The 16121-nt window shown below is 40.1% G+C and overlaps 1 protein-coding gene across 1 annotated transcript; it reads right to left on the reverse strand.

The window, feature by feature from the left end:
* Positions 1 to 12752: 12752 nt before the first annotated feature.
* On the reverse strand, positions 12753 to 14701 carry LOC148867442 (protein LATERAL BRANCHING OXIDOREDUCTASE 1-like). The gene is made up of 4 exons (XM_088979459.1): positions 14282 to 14701; positions 13879 to 14126; positions 13394 to 13721; positions 12753 to 13264 (listed from the first exon to the last, which is right to left on the reverse strand). Exons 1-4 carry the CDS (start codon positions 14546 to 14548, stop codon positions 13001 to 13003), a joined length of 1107 nt encoding a protein of 368 aa, XP_088835585.1. The 5' UTR covers positions 14549 to 14701; the 3' UTR covers positions 12753 to 13000.
* Between the last annotated feature and the right edge of the window lie 1420 nt (positions 14702 to 16121).

Genomic DNA, 16121 nt, shown 5'->3' on the forward strand with positions numbered 1-16121 from the left:
AGATGATCTTTCGTAATTAAACTTTAGAATATTGGAGGTTCAAATTTTTTAATCATCCATTGATGCTGAGTTTTTCTTTCTAGTATCTTTATTGGTCTGTATTATCAATGTGATGAAGTGATTACTAGTCATTTTAGCTTCTCTAGTCAATGCAATGACCAGTCAGTACTTAAACACTGACTAGTCGATAAAAAAGAAGATATGTTCTAAATTTGAGATATTTATGCAATCTCATAAATAGATGGGTATAAACTAGAGTTATGCAAGAAGAGAACGTTAACTACACATAGTTTAGTCTATGTTTTGCAACAACGAAAAGTTTGGTTGGGTAGGCTAGGATTAGGAGCCACAACCTTTGTTTTCCAAAGAAAGAGTTAACTTGGACAGTTTGATGTGCCATTTGTTTGTGGTAAATTTGTATCAAAACCACTGATTGGAAAAAAACTTAAGGAACTCCACTGCCATATTTTATTTTATGCATTTTTCTATTTTACATACCATCATCTAATCATATTCCAAGGGGGCATTACTTGGTTTAATTCTAAAATCTTGAGCTGGCAAGCGTGAGAATGTGGGTTCGAGCCTGAGAGTGTCCACTTTGTGTAAAACATGCCATAGATTAGGACCATATCCAGTCTACCCCTCCCAAGACCCAGATAGCTGGGACCAATGTTTGGGTTATGGCCATGTTCCGTCACTAATATTTAGAGCAACAGCTTGAGTATAGGAAAATGCAGACATATTCTATATTATTTCAAATAATTAGAAATACAAACAAACAAATAAAGATTGGAAATGATTTTATGGTTGACTATATTGTCTAGTTTTTTTTTTTTTTTTTGATAATTGAATTGTGTTTTTATTAATCAAATGATAGATAGTACAGGCATCCCAAGGAGAGGCACAAGGTGCAGTCTCTCCTTAAAAGAAATATACAAGAAAATTACAGAGACAACAGTAGTGAAAAATTACAAAGCATCCCAGTACAAACTTTCCCTATTGACCCCTTGTTTGGCAAGACAATCAGCTAACGCATTAGCCGAGCTTCCCACCCAGTGTCAGCCACCCCACAACAACTTTAGAATCTCCTTCAAGTATTAGGTTCTCCACCCCAAGTTGATGTGCAGTTTGAATACTTGTAAGGCTGCTAACAGTTCAGCCCTACTAGAGTCTCCCAAATCCACTGGGCCAGAAAATAAGACTAAGATGTTACTGTCCTTATTTCTCAAGACCCCTCCTATTCCAGAAGGTCCTGGGTTACCCTGACTACTTCCATCAAAATTCATCTTTACACATCCTTCAGGAGGAGGAATCCAGTCAGCGATTACCCTGACTATATTCTCTAGTTGTTACTTGTTAATCAACTAAGCAATCTAGGTGATGCTTAGTCATCCCAGACGATTACATCATGAGTATTGACGACCAGTCATGCAGTCAATCTGGCCCTCAACTGTCTAGTTGGTTGACTAGTTGATTACTAGTTGACACTGACACTTTGATAACACTGATGGGTCTGCATGCATTCGTGGAGTTTGACCTCTTTTAGTAATTTGTTCTACCTGTAAGAGTTGATATTAACATTCAAAATCATATTATTGCTGCTTGATGACTTCTCTTGTTTGTGAAATAACTGGAAGTTCTGTACAACAGTTCACATTGGTAGCAAACTACTGTTGCCTTGTCATGGTAGAATTTAACTACAAAGTGTATTTAAGTAGGGGATAGAGAAGGAAGTACAAGTAAACAAAGCCTGTCTTTTTGGGTGGAGAGGAATTTTCTAGAAAAGCCTTTATGGAACTAGAAGATGGAATTGAAATATAAGTGGGAATACTGCTGATTCTTGCTAAGTTTCAAATGATGGTAGTGGTGAGAATGTTGCAATGTCGCTGATACATAGGAGGCTTAGGTGAAGTGTTTCATCTTTTGCAATGATTCAATAAGTGGTCAAGGTGCAGATACATTTAACATTTGGAAGGACTGGATGGCGTTTTGTTTCTTTTATTGGATATATAGGTATGGATTTTTTAGTGGTCTTTTATTGTCATGTTTGGGATTGTAAGAAAACCCTATTCGATTCTAGGTTAAAGTAGAAAAGGAGAAAAGAAAGAAGAAGAAGAAGAAGAAGATGAAAGAATGGTAGGATCCATCTCATGGACGCTATGAAGGGTGCGGAATGGGTGGGCGAATTTCAAAAAATTTCCTACATTCTTCCAATTGGGAATCATATTCCCTAAATTTAGAATACAATGTTCAAGGATTCTACTTGAACCATAATCAAACCAGATTTGAACCAAAAGGAAACAGGAAGATTATACCTGATCCGGAGAAACAATATCTCCCAAAGTTGGTGTTCACGCCCAAAGAAGAAACCAAGATCCACTCCTGTTGAAGATGACACAGCTGTGGATGGAACGGAACCAGCAAGGTGCGTCCTACACACTGGATCCTTCGCATGAATCCTCTGGAGACTTTGAACACGGAATCTTTTTGGTCTTTCTTGCAAGACTGTTGTCAAGAACTGATTTCTTGACTTCCTATTGCTGCAAAGATCCAATCTTGCAACAGGGAATGGCGGCTGCTGGAGGAGAAATCTAGGGACGGAGAGGGCTGAACTGTGTCTCTTCTCTCTGGAGTCTGTGTGAGATCAAATCTCAATTCGCAGGAGGTATCTCTTGCATATCAACCCTAGTTCAAAATCTGATATTTCTGTTAGGGTTTCTCCTCTTTCTTCTTGATTAAGAAACCTCCTAATTTGGGAGTTATCTCAATCCAAATCAGTATTTGGATAGGGGATAATCTTAATCCTATCTGCAGATTAAGTTTGTTGACTCCTGATCTTATCAGGAGGTTACCAGATTCAAATCTAATTTGAATTTGGTCTCCTAGAGGATATGGTTAAAGACACAATCCTTTTACTAACATTAATCTCAGATTCGCCCCATGAATAGGTGATCATATCAGCCCAGTTCAAAATGGGCTTTTGGCCCATTAAGTGTTCAGTGTTTAACTAGTTTCCAATCTGTTGCCCAGTTGGGCTTCTTTGTATGGCGTGGGACCCAAGCATTGATCTACACACCAGCCACATGGGTTCGGCCCAGCCTTTATTACAAGGCCTAGCCGAATTCACTGAAAAACTCAGTGACCCCTTTGAGCCCATCACATGGACCCTATGGACCCAACACTTACATTAAGTGGACCCTAGGCCAAACCATCTTATAAAAACCCAGGGACTGTGGGCAGGTGCAAGATTAGCCCATCAGGTATTATCCTAAATGGTCTTACACTTAACCTCTCATCCCTTAATGATTAAGCACTGCCCGACAAGAGAAGACCTCTCCCTCGGTTGTAAGGAACAGTGCTGCACTCTCTACTCACATGGATCCCGGGAATTAAAACCTTTATCTTTTGAAACTGTACATATATATATATATATATATATTAATTTTGCAAAACAAAATTCCAACGATTGAAATCAACTGCCGGCAGTTTGGTTAACATCAGAGAGAGTGCATTCTCGATCATTACCATTGTCCGACAAAGGGGCTGATCTTGTCACTATGATCACTCACTCAGATGAATTCTCAGACTGCCCCAACATGTCCAGGTTTTGACCCCACTAAGGATCTCACTGATTGACACATCAAAGACAGCCCGATGCGATACCTAGTGATGTGTCATAATCGAGTCCAGGGGTCAGGTGTAACTTTCCAGTTTTGCCCATCTGTCTCCAAGGTCTAGGGCAATACTGGAAATCTGGTCCGGTTCAAGGGTTCAAGCAATCCCATACTGCATGTGCCTTGGGTCTTACCCTGATGGCCGAAACAAGCCATCCCAACACTTGGATCAGCCTTGGCAGGATAAATCTCCCCAGACTTATCCAATGGCTGTGAACATTTAAAACTAACACAAGTTTCTATAAGTGTCTAGTTTTAGGGTCTTACACAGAATTATACCAAACAACATGAATCAAACATGTACTTTATTTATTTACACTAAATGTCAAAAGTACATCAAAATGGATTGAAGCTAAGGGCATACAAAACTGTCTAACAGCTCCCACTTGCACTTAGGTCCAATCCGGTACAAGCTGGAGTCCCATGCTTTCCACGTGTTTCTCAATCACCTTCTGTGTCAGTGGCTTAGTCAATGGGTCAACCACATTGTCAGCTGATGCTACCTTCTGAATTAGGACGTCCCCTCTACCAACGATCTCCTGCAGTACATGGTACTTCCTCTCGATGTGCTTTGACTTCAAGTGAGCCCGAGGCTCTTTAGCCTGGGCGATCGCTCCATTGTTGTCACTCAACAACGGGATGGGTGATGTGTTGGACGGAATCACTCCCAATTTGTGTATGAATTTCTTCATCCACACGGCTTCCTTGGCAGCTTCACTTGCGACAATGTACTCGACCTCAGTTGTGGAGTCTGCAGTGGACCCCTGTTTGCTGCTTTTCCAGCAAACAGCACACGATCCTATCGTGAAAACATACCCAGATGTAGACTTTCTATCATCTAGATCCGACTGGAAATCGGCATCGGTATACCCTAGAACTTGTAGTGAACCACCGTCGAGTACCAGACAAAACTCTTTTGTCCTTCAAAGGTATTTAAGTATGTTCTTCACAGCAGTTCAATGCTCCTGGACTGGGTTGGCCTGGAATCTGCTTACCACACTCACCGCCTGAGCTATGTCTGGTTGTTGGGAGATTTCTGTAATTATGTATTATATTTGATTTTGTGCTATTTTAAGTAGTTGAGAGATTTGTGAGCTGTACAAATTTTTTTAGGAATCAACTTTATCTTCCCTTTAATTAGGGAGATTTGTTACCTTGTTTGTATCCTTTAATTAGGGAGATTTGTTACCTAGTTTGTATCCTTTAATTAGGGAGATTTATTACCTAGAGAGAGCTATAAATTTCGATGTACAGAAGCATAATGAGATATCCCATTCTTCATATCTTTCTGTCTCTTCTTTATGGTATCAGAGCATAAAAGACCTAGGGTTTGTTTCTGCATTTCTGTCCCTAAAAATGTCTGAAGTCACGTCCAGTTCTCAGCCTTCTCAGCCTGAGCCCCAGATTGTCCAGAATCTGCCTGAAAATCACTCTATTCAGATCACTACAATCCGACTAAATGGTGACAACTTTCTCCGGTGGTCACAATCTGTTCGCATGTATCTCAGAGGGAGAGGGAAAATTGGCTATATCACAGGAGACACGAAGAAGCCTGATGTGAAGGATCCAGCCTATGCTGTTTGGGATGCTGAAAATTCCATGGTGATGACTTGGTTGGTTAACTCCATGATTGAAGAGATAGGTGCAAATTATCTCTGCTATTCTACAGTCAAGGAATTATGGGACAATGTCTCACAGATGTACTCTGATTTGGAGAATCAATCCCAAGTGTACGAATTATCTCTACAACTCGGAGATATTCGCCAAGGTGAGAACTCTGTGACTAAGTATTTTAATTCTCTTAAGAGAATTTGGTAGGACCTGGACTTATTCAACGATTACGAGTGGAAGTCACCCGATGACTGCAATTATCACGAGAAGATGGTGAATGTTGGCCGAGTCTTCAAGTTTCTTGCAGGTTTAAACGTTGAATTCGATGAGGTTCGTGGCCGAATTATTGGAAGAAACCCTCTGCCCCCAATTGGTGAAGTATTTGCAGAAGTACGTAGAGAAGAAAGCCGGAGACAAGTGATGCTTGGAAAGAAGGCTGTAAGTACAACCGGACCTGTGGAAGAGTCAGCCCTGATTATTTTCGAGGCCCAAGTCAGTCGAAAGTCAGCCCAAAATCAGCGGGTTGGAGACAAGAATAACCTACGCTGTGACTACTGTGGGAAACCTCGCCATACCCGAGAGAATTGCTACAAACTGCACGGGAGACCACCCAATTGGAGGGTGAACAAACCTGGTGGACAGAATATACCTACAGCAAACGAGGCTGAATCATCCCCATTCAACAAAGAGCAAATAGATCATCTACTTAAACTTCTAAAATCTTATTCGTCACCTAATACTCCTGTCGGGTCTATGGCACAAACAGGTAGCAATTCTTTGGCATTCTCAATTCTAGGAAAATCCGGCCCTTGGATCATAGATTCAGGGTTCTCCGATCATATGACAAGTTGCTCTGATACCATGTTGAGCAAGAGACCAAGAAGAAGAAGAAAAGAAGGAGAAAAGAAGAAAGAAGGAGAAGAGGAAGAAGAATAAGAGGCAACTGAGTTAAGGCCTCAACCAAACTTAGCTTCAGTCGAGTGAAGCTATCTATTTATACTATTCTGGCCGTACATAACAAAATGTATACAGAATTACGAAAATACCCCTACGGGTACTAAGCCTGTGTACAATACATATAATACACCTGTTAACACTCCCCGAGGAGGCCGTGGTAGTTCCATGATTGGTTGGGGTGGTCGTGACTCAGGGGGAGGCCGTGGCAGAGGGAAGAATAACTCTACAAGGAAGTGTACTCATTGTGGTAGGGAAGGACACACAATGAATTTCTGTTATGACCTACATGGCCCTCCCTCTAAATGGGATAATCATGCTGTAGAAGGTGAGGTTGAGATCAATGATAGTAAATAGGCAGACCGGACTCCTCCCGCATCTACATCTACTTCTGGGAGGGAGATGGTGAGTGTACCGTGTGATGAGTATGAACGGTTCCTTCAAACTACTTCACAGCATACCACTGCCACACTTGCCCAATCAGGTATTGCGTGCATGTCATCTAAAACCCCTCGCTGGATTATTGACTCTGGAGCCTCAGATCATATGACCGGAACTCCAGGTGTGTTCTCTTCTCTTTCTGAAACATCCACATCACATACTGTTACACTTGCCAATGGGTCCTCATCTCCCATCTGTGGTGTTGGTAATGTTGACATGGCTTCTGTGCCCTTATCATCTGTTTTATATGTACCTAAGTTTCCATTCAATCTTATGTCTGTTAGTAAAATAACCAAAGCTCTTAACTGTTCTGTTACCTTCTTTCCTTCCACTTGTATGTTTCAGGATCTCAAGATGGGGAAGAAGATTGGTGGGGGGCATGAAGCTGGTGGATTGTATTATCTTGACGGTGGTAGATCTTCAATTGCTCTTCAGACTTCAATTACTCCTCTACAATGGCATTGCCGACTGGGACATCCATCTCTCAAGGCTCTCAAGATTTTGGTTCCGTCATTGAGTCATTTTTCTTTGGGAAACATCGTCGTGTGTCCTTCAGTCCAAGAGTTGAGAGTCGTATGTTGAGTCCTTTTTCTTTGGTTCATTCAGATGTTTGGGGTCCAATCAAAATAGTCTTATAATGGGTACAAGTATTTTGTCTCCTTTATTGATGATTGTTCAAGAATGACATGGATTTACTTAATGAAAGAAAGAAGTGAATTGTTTTCCATTTTTCAAAAATTCCATGCTAAAATACGCACACAATTTGGTGTTCCAATCAAAGTTCTCCGTTCAGATAATGGTCGTGAATACTTTCTTACTGCATTTCAACAGTATTTAGAACAGCATGGCATTATTCATCAGACCTCGTGTGCTTTCACCCCTCAACAAAATGGGGTAGCTGAACAGAAGAACCGTCAGCTTCTTGAAACTGCTCGGTCTATTCTTCATCACATGAATGTTCCTAAACGGTTTTGGAGTGATGCTATACTCACTGCATGTTTTCTCATTAATCGGATGCCCTCTTTCATCCTTCATGGTCGGTCCCCCTTCCCTATCTTGTTTCCCACTTTATCTCCATTCCCATTAACTCCTCGTGTCTTTGGTTGTGTGTGCTTTGTCCACAATCTGAGTCCTAGAATAGACAAGCTAGATGCACGCTCAATTAAATGTGTCTTCCTTGGCTACTCACGGACTCAAGAAGGGTACAAGTGTCATAATCCCATTACCCGAAAGTGTTGTGTCTGCCCTGATGTCACCTTTTTTGAGTCTGTCCCCTTCTTCTCAAGTCTTGAAGCACCTTCGTCTCCACCCGTTCTTCCTCTTCCTCTTCCTGTCAATGATCCCGTTCCAGATGCTGTTGTTGGAGTAGACTCATCACCTCATCCAGTGCAGATCACCACCGAACGGCCACTAATCCGGCAAGTGTATACACGTCGAACAACACCGGCCCCTCCTCCAGCTTCTACCTCATCTGTGAATCCTCTCATGGCTCCTATTGTTGAACCTTCAAACCTTGACCTACCCATTGCCTTACAGAAAGGTAAACGCAGTTCTACCCTCCATCCCATTTCCAATTTTGTTTCATTATCTTGTCTTTCTACCTCACATCGCCAGTTTGTTTCACTTTTGTCCTCTATTTTCATACCTAACAATGTTCAAGAAGCTCTTAGTTCACCTGGGTGGTGGCGGGCAATAGAGGAGGAACGTTATGCTCTTCAACATACTCAAACGTGGGAACTTACTACTCTCCCACCTGGTAAGCATGTTGTGGGCTGTAAATTGGTGTATATTGTGAAATACTTGCTAGATGGTAGTGTAGAGCGTCTGAAGGCCAGACTTGTTGCTAAAGGTTACTCATAGTTGTATGGAGTGGACTACATGGACGCATTTTCTCTGGTGGCTAAAATTTGTTCTATTCGTGTAATTTCCCTAGCAGTTATGTATGATTGGCCTCTGTTTCAGCTTGATATAAAGAATGCCTTCCCCCATGGTGATCTTGTGGAGGAGGTATATATGGAGCAACCACCTGGGTTTGTTGCTCAGGGGGAGGATGGTAAGGTATGCAGATTGAAGAAGGCAATTTATGGGTTGAAACAATCGCCGCGTGCTTGGTTCGGGAAGTTCAGTGAAGTGGTGAAGAGTTTTGGAATGAAACAATGCCAGGTTGATCACTCGGTGTTCAGCTATGACTCAGAAGCTGGGAATATCCTATTAGTGGTCTATGTGGATGATATTGTCATTACTGGCAGTGATAAATTGGGGATTGGCAAACTAAAGGTATTTCTGCAAAATCATTTCCAAACAAAAGATCTTGGAACATTAAAGTATTTCTTGGGAATAGAAGTTACCAAGTCAAAACAAGGTGTAAATTTGTGCCATAGAAAATATGTTCTTGATCTATTGGAAGAAACAAGACTGTTAGGTGCAAAACAGGTTGAGACCCCTATGGAACCAAATGTTAAGTTGAGCAGTGATACAGGAGAAGTATTTGAAGATCCTGGGAGGTATAGACGACTAGTGGGGAAGTTGAACTATCTGACTATCACGAGACCTGACATATCCTTTGCAGTCAGTGTGGTGAGCCAATTCATGCAGAACCCTCGTATACCTCACTGGGATGCAGTTCTTAGAATTTTAAGGTATTTGAAATGAGCTCCAGGCCATGGACTATTGTATAATCCAGGAGGAAAACTTGAAGTAGTGGGGTATACAGATGCAGACTGGGCAGGCTCAGTGAATGATAGAAGATCTACTACAGGCTATTGCACATTCCTTGGAGGAAATCTTGTGACGTGGAAGAGTAAAAAGTAGACAGTTGTGGCCAGAAGTAGTGCTGAAGCTGAGTATAGGGCCATGGCACATACTACCTGTGAGTTAGTGTGGTTGAGGAATCTTCTACAAGAAATTGGGTTTCACATGGATAAACCTATGAAACTGTATTGTGACAACCAAGCAGCACTCCATATCTCATCCAATCTGTATTTCATGAGAGAAAAAAGCATATAGAGGTTGATTGCCACTTTGTGAGGGAGAAGGTCCTTGCTGGAGAGATAAACACAGAACATGTGGGCTCGAATGATCAATGGGCAGATTTGTTTACAAAAGCTCTAAGCTCAGGGAAAGTGAACTATCTATGTAACAAGTTGGGATTATATGACATATATTCTCCAGCTTGAGGAGTGTTAAAGTGAGCCGAATAGGGGTAGTTTAGTCATCTCATGTTTAGTACCTTGCTTATGTGGCAGTTTTATTAGAGATACTCTGCCCCGCACTTAGGTAAGGGCAGTTTAGTCTTTGTAAATGTTATTAGAACCTAATAAACATTAGGGGGTCGAATGAATAGTGAATGAATGAGTTTCGACTAAACCCTCCTGTTCTCTTTTTCTCTTTTCTTCATCTTCTTCTTCCTTCTCTCCTGGTTTGGGTTACTGTAGCTGCATTCGAAACAGAAATAAAGAAAAAAAAATGCAATGATGCAATACTGCACACGACACAGTGGGCCTAGTATGTTCATTGTTCAGTTTTGGTTACCTATTTATTTCTGCACTGAAAGTTTTCTCTCTTCTAGGCACTCAAAGAGACATTTGAAGTCCTCTGCACCAAGGGTGTTGCTGGAAGTTCTAGTGCAGAACTACTGGCTACTTTCTGCAATAACATCCTCAAGAAGGATAGAAGTGAGAAGGGTAGTTCTAGTGCAGAACTACTGCCAACTTCCCTTTACCCACTCTTTGCCTGGACATTAACTTCTATCATGAATTTTTTTCCTTTTCCTTTTCCTCTCCCATGAATATAATCTGCAGGTTGTACAGTTGCTTGCTTATGTCAGTGACAAAGACCTCTTTGCTGAGTTCTATAGGTAAGGACTGTAGTCTCTTTGATCTGCTTTCAGTCAGCATCTGGTAATGTCCATTTATATTTTAATATTTAATTTCTCGGTATTTGCACTCCATTATTAATTGTTATTAACAGGAAAAAGCTTGCATGTCGACTTCTCTTTGACAAGAGTGCTAATGATGACCATGAGAGAAGTATTTTGACAAAGTTTAAGCAGCAGTGTGGTGGACAGTTCACATCAAAGATGGAAGGGATGGTCAGTAGTTGAAGATCATTTCCACTTTAAATTAGTAATTTTTTTTTTCTGCACACATAATTCAGATATCACTAATTGAGATGGTATTTTTAATCTTCCAGGTCGCATATTTAACATTGGCCAAGGAAAATCAAGCCACTTTGATGAGTATCTTGGTAGTATTTCAAATCCAAATCCTGGGATTGACTTAACTGTTACTCTGATGGGATTGATCATATGATCTGCTCAATAGGAGGATCTCTTAATGAATCCAGAGAAGCAAAAGTAAGCAACTTGCAAAGCTGTGAATGATGGTGAAGCAAATACAACGGCTCTCCTCACAACTCAAAAAGACTCGATATCGTTTCTTCTCTAAATAACTAATTAGGTCTCCACCTTCTGAATATGGCCGTTCACTTCCCTCTTATTTTAATCGTTTTTGGCATTTGCATTTCATGCTTTGTCTTGGCCTCTTGGGACCCACTTGGTATCCTCATCAGTCACCTCCCCCTAAAAAACAAAGCCTGCAACCTGGAAGCATAATAAGAAGTTAGAAATAGCACATGCACTTGAAATAAATGTTAGGTTATTTTTAGTGGACTGTCAAAGTCAATAGAGCAGCAAAGTGTTGTTCCTTTTGTTTTGTCTTCCGTCAGCTGGTTATTTTAAGTGCTTTCGCCTGATTGACTTGGGTTTACAGAACCTATAAATGAAAGGATAATTAGATCAATCAATGGTAACCCAATAAAATATTTCATTTTTCACTACACTCCAGTTCTAGTTTTTTCTTTATATATATAATGAGATCAATCTAGTCTCTAGCTAGGTCACATTTTATTTTTGTCTCTATTGCCTTATTTATTGTAGTAGAAGTAAAACTTTGTCTCTCTATCGCCTCCCCTGAGTTAGTGAGACTGGATTGGAGAAGTCAAAAGTGGAATTTGTTGGCTGTTTTTGATAGTACCGCGGTGCCCTCAATAATGAGTGCTTTCCCCACTGGTGGGGCTCTTGGTTGGTAGTCTCTGATGGGTATACATATACCACTTTTCTCTGTTCAGAATCTGGTGGTTCTTCAAGCATCCATTCCAATACTGGTTGGAGAGACAGGAGAGCACAAGAGAGGGGTGGGGGTGGGTGAGGGGCTCATTGGAAGGTATCCATTCGAACTGAGGAAAAAGCACCTGCCATTAATAATTACTTAAGTCATAAATGAAACTTGTGGTGGGCCTTTGACAACTTTTTGCTTCTAGAAAGCATATTAATTTCATATCAGACGTCATGGAGGTTTGAATTTGATTCTGTTCCCCTACTGTAATCACTTGGTGACATACTGACATCTCAGCTAGCACCATCAATCAGTAGAGGTGTCAAATGGACGGATTTGGTCCAATCGGATCTAGTCTAATGTGAGTCCACTTATCAATGGATTGGACCCAATTCAGTCCAAATCTAATATAAGCCAAATCCAGTCCAATCCATTAAAATGTAAATGGATTGGATTGGATTTCAGGATCGGATTATTGGAAATTTGGTTTAGGTTTAATTCAGACCAATAAGAATATAGACCAATTTATTTTGGATGGACCCAACCCAATAATTATAATGGACCATCCAAATCCAATTTAATAATTTTGTTTTGGATTGGATTCAAACTAAAACCGGTCAATTGACACCCCTACCATCAAGGACCCAAACTCAATTTTGCTTTGCTAGTTCTTCTGTAGAAAACATACATGCATAATCTGTTGAGAAAGTTCTTTCTCCATAAACAAGGGAGCACCATCATAATTTGATTAAGGGAGAGATTTTATGGTGGACAGATGCTTAATTGGCTACTCCCATCAATTGCAGGTCTCTTTCCTTTCCAGGAATCTAAATGACAAATTAAACAGTAAAAGTGATTGCTTATGTTCATTGATTCTTCTTACTTCTCCATTATTTTATTTTAGTTATTAGTTCCTCCAGAGAAGAATCTTCAAAGACAAGAACACTACAGGAGAAAGTTTTATATAGGCAAGCGGCTCCACAGTCGTCCATTAATAGTCATGAAATGTACAAAGGAAAAGTTGCATATAAACAGTAATACCCATGAAAGATGTAGATTGATTTGAAGTACAGAACCTATGCTTTTTTTTTTCGGCTCTACCCTATTCACAAGAGTTGAAATCAAACTACCAACACTACTACCAGTATGTCATATTTTCACATACAAATCTAATAGGTGGCGTGGTGAGGACCGAGGAGTGGGGTCTTAAGTTGAGATCTTGGTCGTCTGAATCTTGGCGAATTCCAGAGTTTTCTTCCCTTGCAGTTTGTTGGTGACGTAGTGGCGATTGTATTCTCCATGGTAGTATGTTCTATACAAGCAAGGATGGTTGTCGTCCACCAACTCGGGCAGGGGGCCGAGCTCGATCTCATAGCTTGGAGCGTAGAAAGTGACAATTGACAGTCGGTCCTTCTCCTTGTGTGTCACTGCTCTGTGTTCAACACTCTTGTACTTCCCATTTGTGAGAACCTATATATACATATGATCATCAGAACTTAGAATTAGAAATGGGTCGTCTTTGATGAAATTGATGATGTTGTAACAAGTTAGCTAGTTGACTAGATACCCTAATTAATTAAGGACAATATATATGCTTACTTCCATGGTGTCCCCTATGTTGATGACAAGAGCATTTGTCACGGGTTGAACAGGCACCCAGGTGTTGTCCTTGAGGATTTGAAGGCCAACTGAGCTACCTGCGCCTTGCTGCAACACAGTTAGGGCGCTTCCATCCGAGTGTGGACTCAGACCCAACACGAGATCAGGCTTCGAGCATGGTGGGTAGTAGTTCATTCTCACTGCTTGCACAGACACCCCGAACATATTATTGAACGTATCCTGGTTCAAGCCCAGGGTCATGGCTATGAATCTCAGTAGAGTCTGGCATAGCTTCCTTACTTTTGTTGAGTACATCTCAAGAGTCTCACTGCATATATATATCCAAATTAATTAATTAAAGCCCCAGATATAAATGTATTACAGCTAGAAGCGTTAATCAATGCAGAAGTAGTGTTACAGTTAAACCCCACGAAATTTGTATTAATTAATGATGCCAACCAGAATTGTTACGTATATATACATACCTGAATTTAGCTGGGTTTGTCGGCCAAAGTTTTGGGTTTCTAATGTAGTGGGGCTCAACCCCAAGAGCCAACATGTTGCACCAGTCCAGCTTCTGATCCTCCGAGAACACAAAGGCATGGCCATAGCCCTGGATGGTCCCTGGTGCCATTGGATATTTCTGTTTCTCCTCCAGTGGTAACATGAAGAAATCCGTTGCCACCTTTTCTATACGCTCCAACAGATCCTTGTCAATCCCGTGGTTTATAACCTATATATATGTTAATAACGTGTTTAGTTAAGTAAGAGGAGAAATTCAGAGTTTGTAATTCAGCAGTTAAATTATATATTAGATGGAAGAAATTAAACATATATAACGATTAACGAACGTAACCAATGAAGAGAAGTTTATTGCATGAATTTTACCTGAAAAAAGCCCCACTCCTCACAGGAGGCAGCGAGCTTCATTAGTTCTCTCCGAGCTGCTTCATCATCACCACCTTGAACAAGCTTAGAAAGATCGATAACTGGAATGTCCAGGGATGGAGATGGGGATGAGAAGGTGGGTACCGTTGGCCGCTCAGCCATGTTTCGGACATACCTCTCTGGGACCGTTGTTGGTCTAACCTTTGTCAGCTCTTGAACATCATCTATGTGGCCGATCTTGATGGGAGGAATGAGTACAGGAGCCATGGACGAAGTTGGATATTGGAGCTTTAAAGCGTGCTGATATTCTAACTTGGGTATGTTGGTAGCTTGGGCTAATTAAAGAGATGCCTCTATGTCTCTTTATATAGAGTTGGAAGACAAGACTCAATGCACAATTGCACATATATGGTTGAACTTGGAGTGACGCAACTATATATATATATATATATATATGGGTTCACGTAGGAGTGTCGACGGGTTTTGAATCATTTTTTTCAATCGAATTGACCTAATCGGTTTATTTATTGATTAAATCGAAACCGATTGAGCTTGAAGCAAAACTGACTCAAACATGAAGGGTCGGTTTATCGATTTATTCAGTATATATATTAAACTAAAATATCTATATCTAAATATCTATATATATTTAAGTTTATTTCTTTTCAATTTTTATGCAAAACCAAAATATATATATTTAAATTGATTAATTTTTTATACGAAACTGATTTTTTTGTCAATATATATTTAAATTTATACAAAACTGAATTAAATATTGTACCATTGTATTATATTTGTATTGGTTTTATATTTTTAGTTTTTATCATAAATAACCAATTTTTATCCTAAAGTTCAAACAAAACACAAATAAAGTGTATCAACATTTAACATATAGGGGCTAATTACTTAAAAATATAGGATCAATTCGATTTGGTTTAGCTTCGATTTTCATACATGAAAATTGAAACCAAACCAAACTATCGGTTTATTTTTTTCATACAAACCAAAACCGACCAATGACTTAAAAAAACCAACCAATTCGAATTGAGTAGGACTGATTTGATCGGTTTAGTCGATTTGACATTTAATGCAAACACCCCTATGCTCAGGTAAATGCACTAATACTTGTACTCTCACAGACAATATGATTTCTATGATAAATAGCTGCTAGACCCTATGCATGGATGATCTGTAAACCCTAATTTGCACCATTGGATCGATTTCAGAAGGTGATCAGGTGTATGGTTCTTCCTGCATGCATGGTTCCCCTGATGCAACAAGCTCTAGGCTATATATGGCCTATTAATGAGAGGTATCAAATTGGGTCAAGAAGAGCAATTATTGTGTTTGAATGGCTCACAATTAATTAAACCGTATTGCATCACTCATGTATCGAAATGAGTTATATTGTCTGTCTGTGATCTCAGTGGCCAGATACCCTTATTTAATGACCTTAGTGTATTGATAAATCTTATGGAGGATGCCATAATTTACACCAATGCCTTTGTTTTGTCTCCCATCTTGTGCTTATTTACTGTTAAACAATTGCTATATCAGCTATTTATTTGCTTGGTGTGGTCAAAACTCTTTTCATACCATATCTTTTTTATATCATAGCTAGACCATTAAGAGTGCTGGGTCTAGGGGTGATCGTCAAAAATTTATATTGGATTAGACCTGGTTCATCCATAACAAATTTATATTGGATTGGGTTAGATTAAACCAATAATATCTGGTCCATTGATATAGGATAAGAATATATGTGCCAACTAGGGGTGCCAATTGGACTGGATTTGGTCCAATTTGATCCAGTCCAATGTGAGTCCATTATAAATGGAAC

The sequence above is a fragment of the Nelumbo lutea genome, chromosome 3 (assembly GCF_056320005.1).
Source record: "Nelumbo lutea isolate HS-2025 chromosome 3, American lotus-T2T, whole genome shotgun sequence".
Taxonomy (NCBI): Eukaryota; Viridiplantae; Streptophyta; class Magnoliopsida; order Proteales; family Nelumbonaceae; genus Nelumbo; species Nelumbo lutea.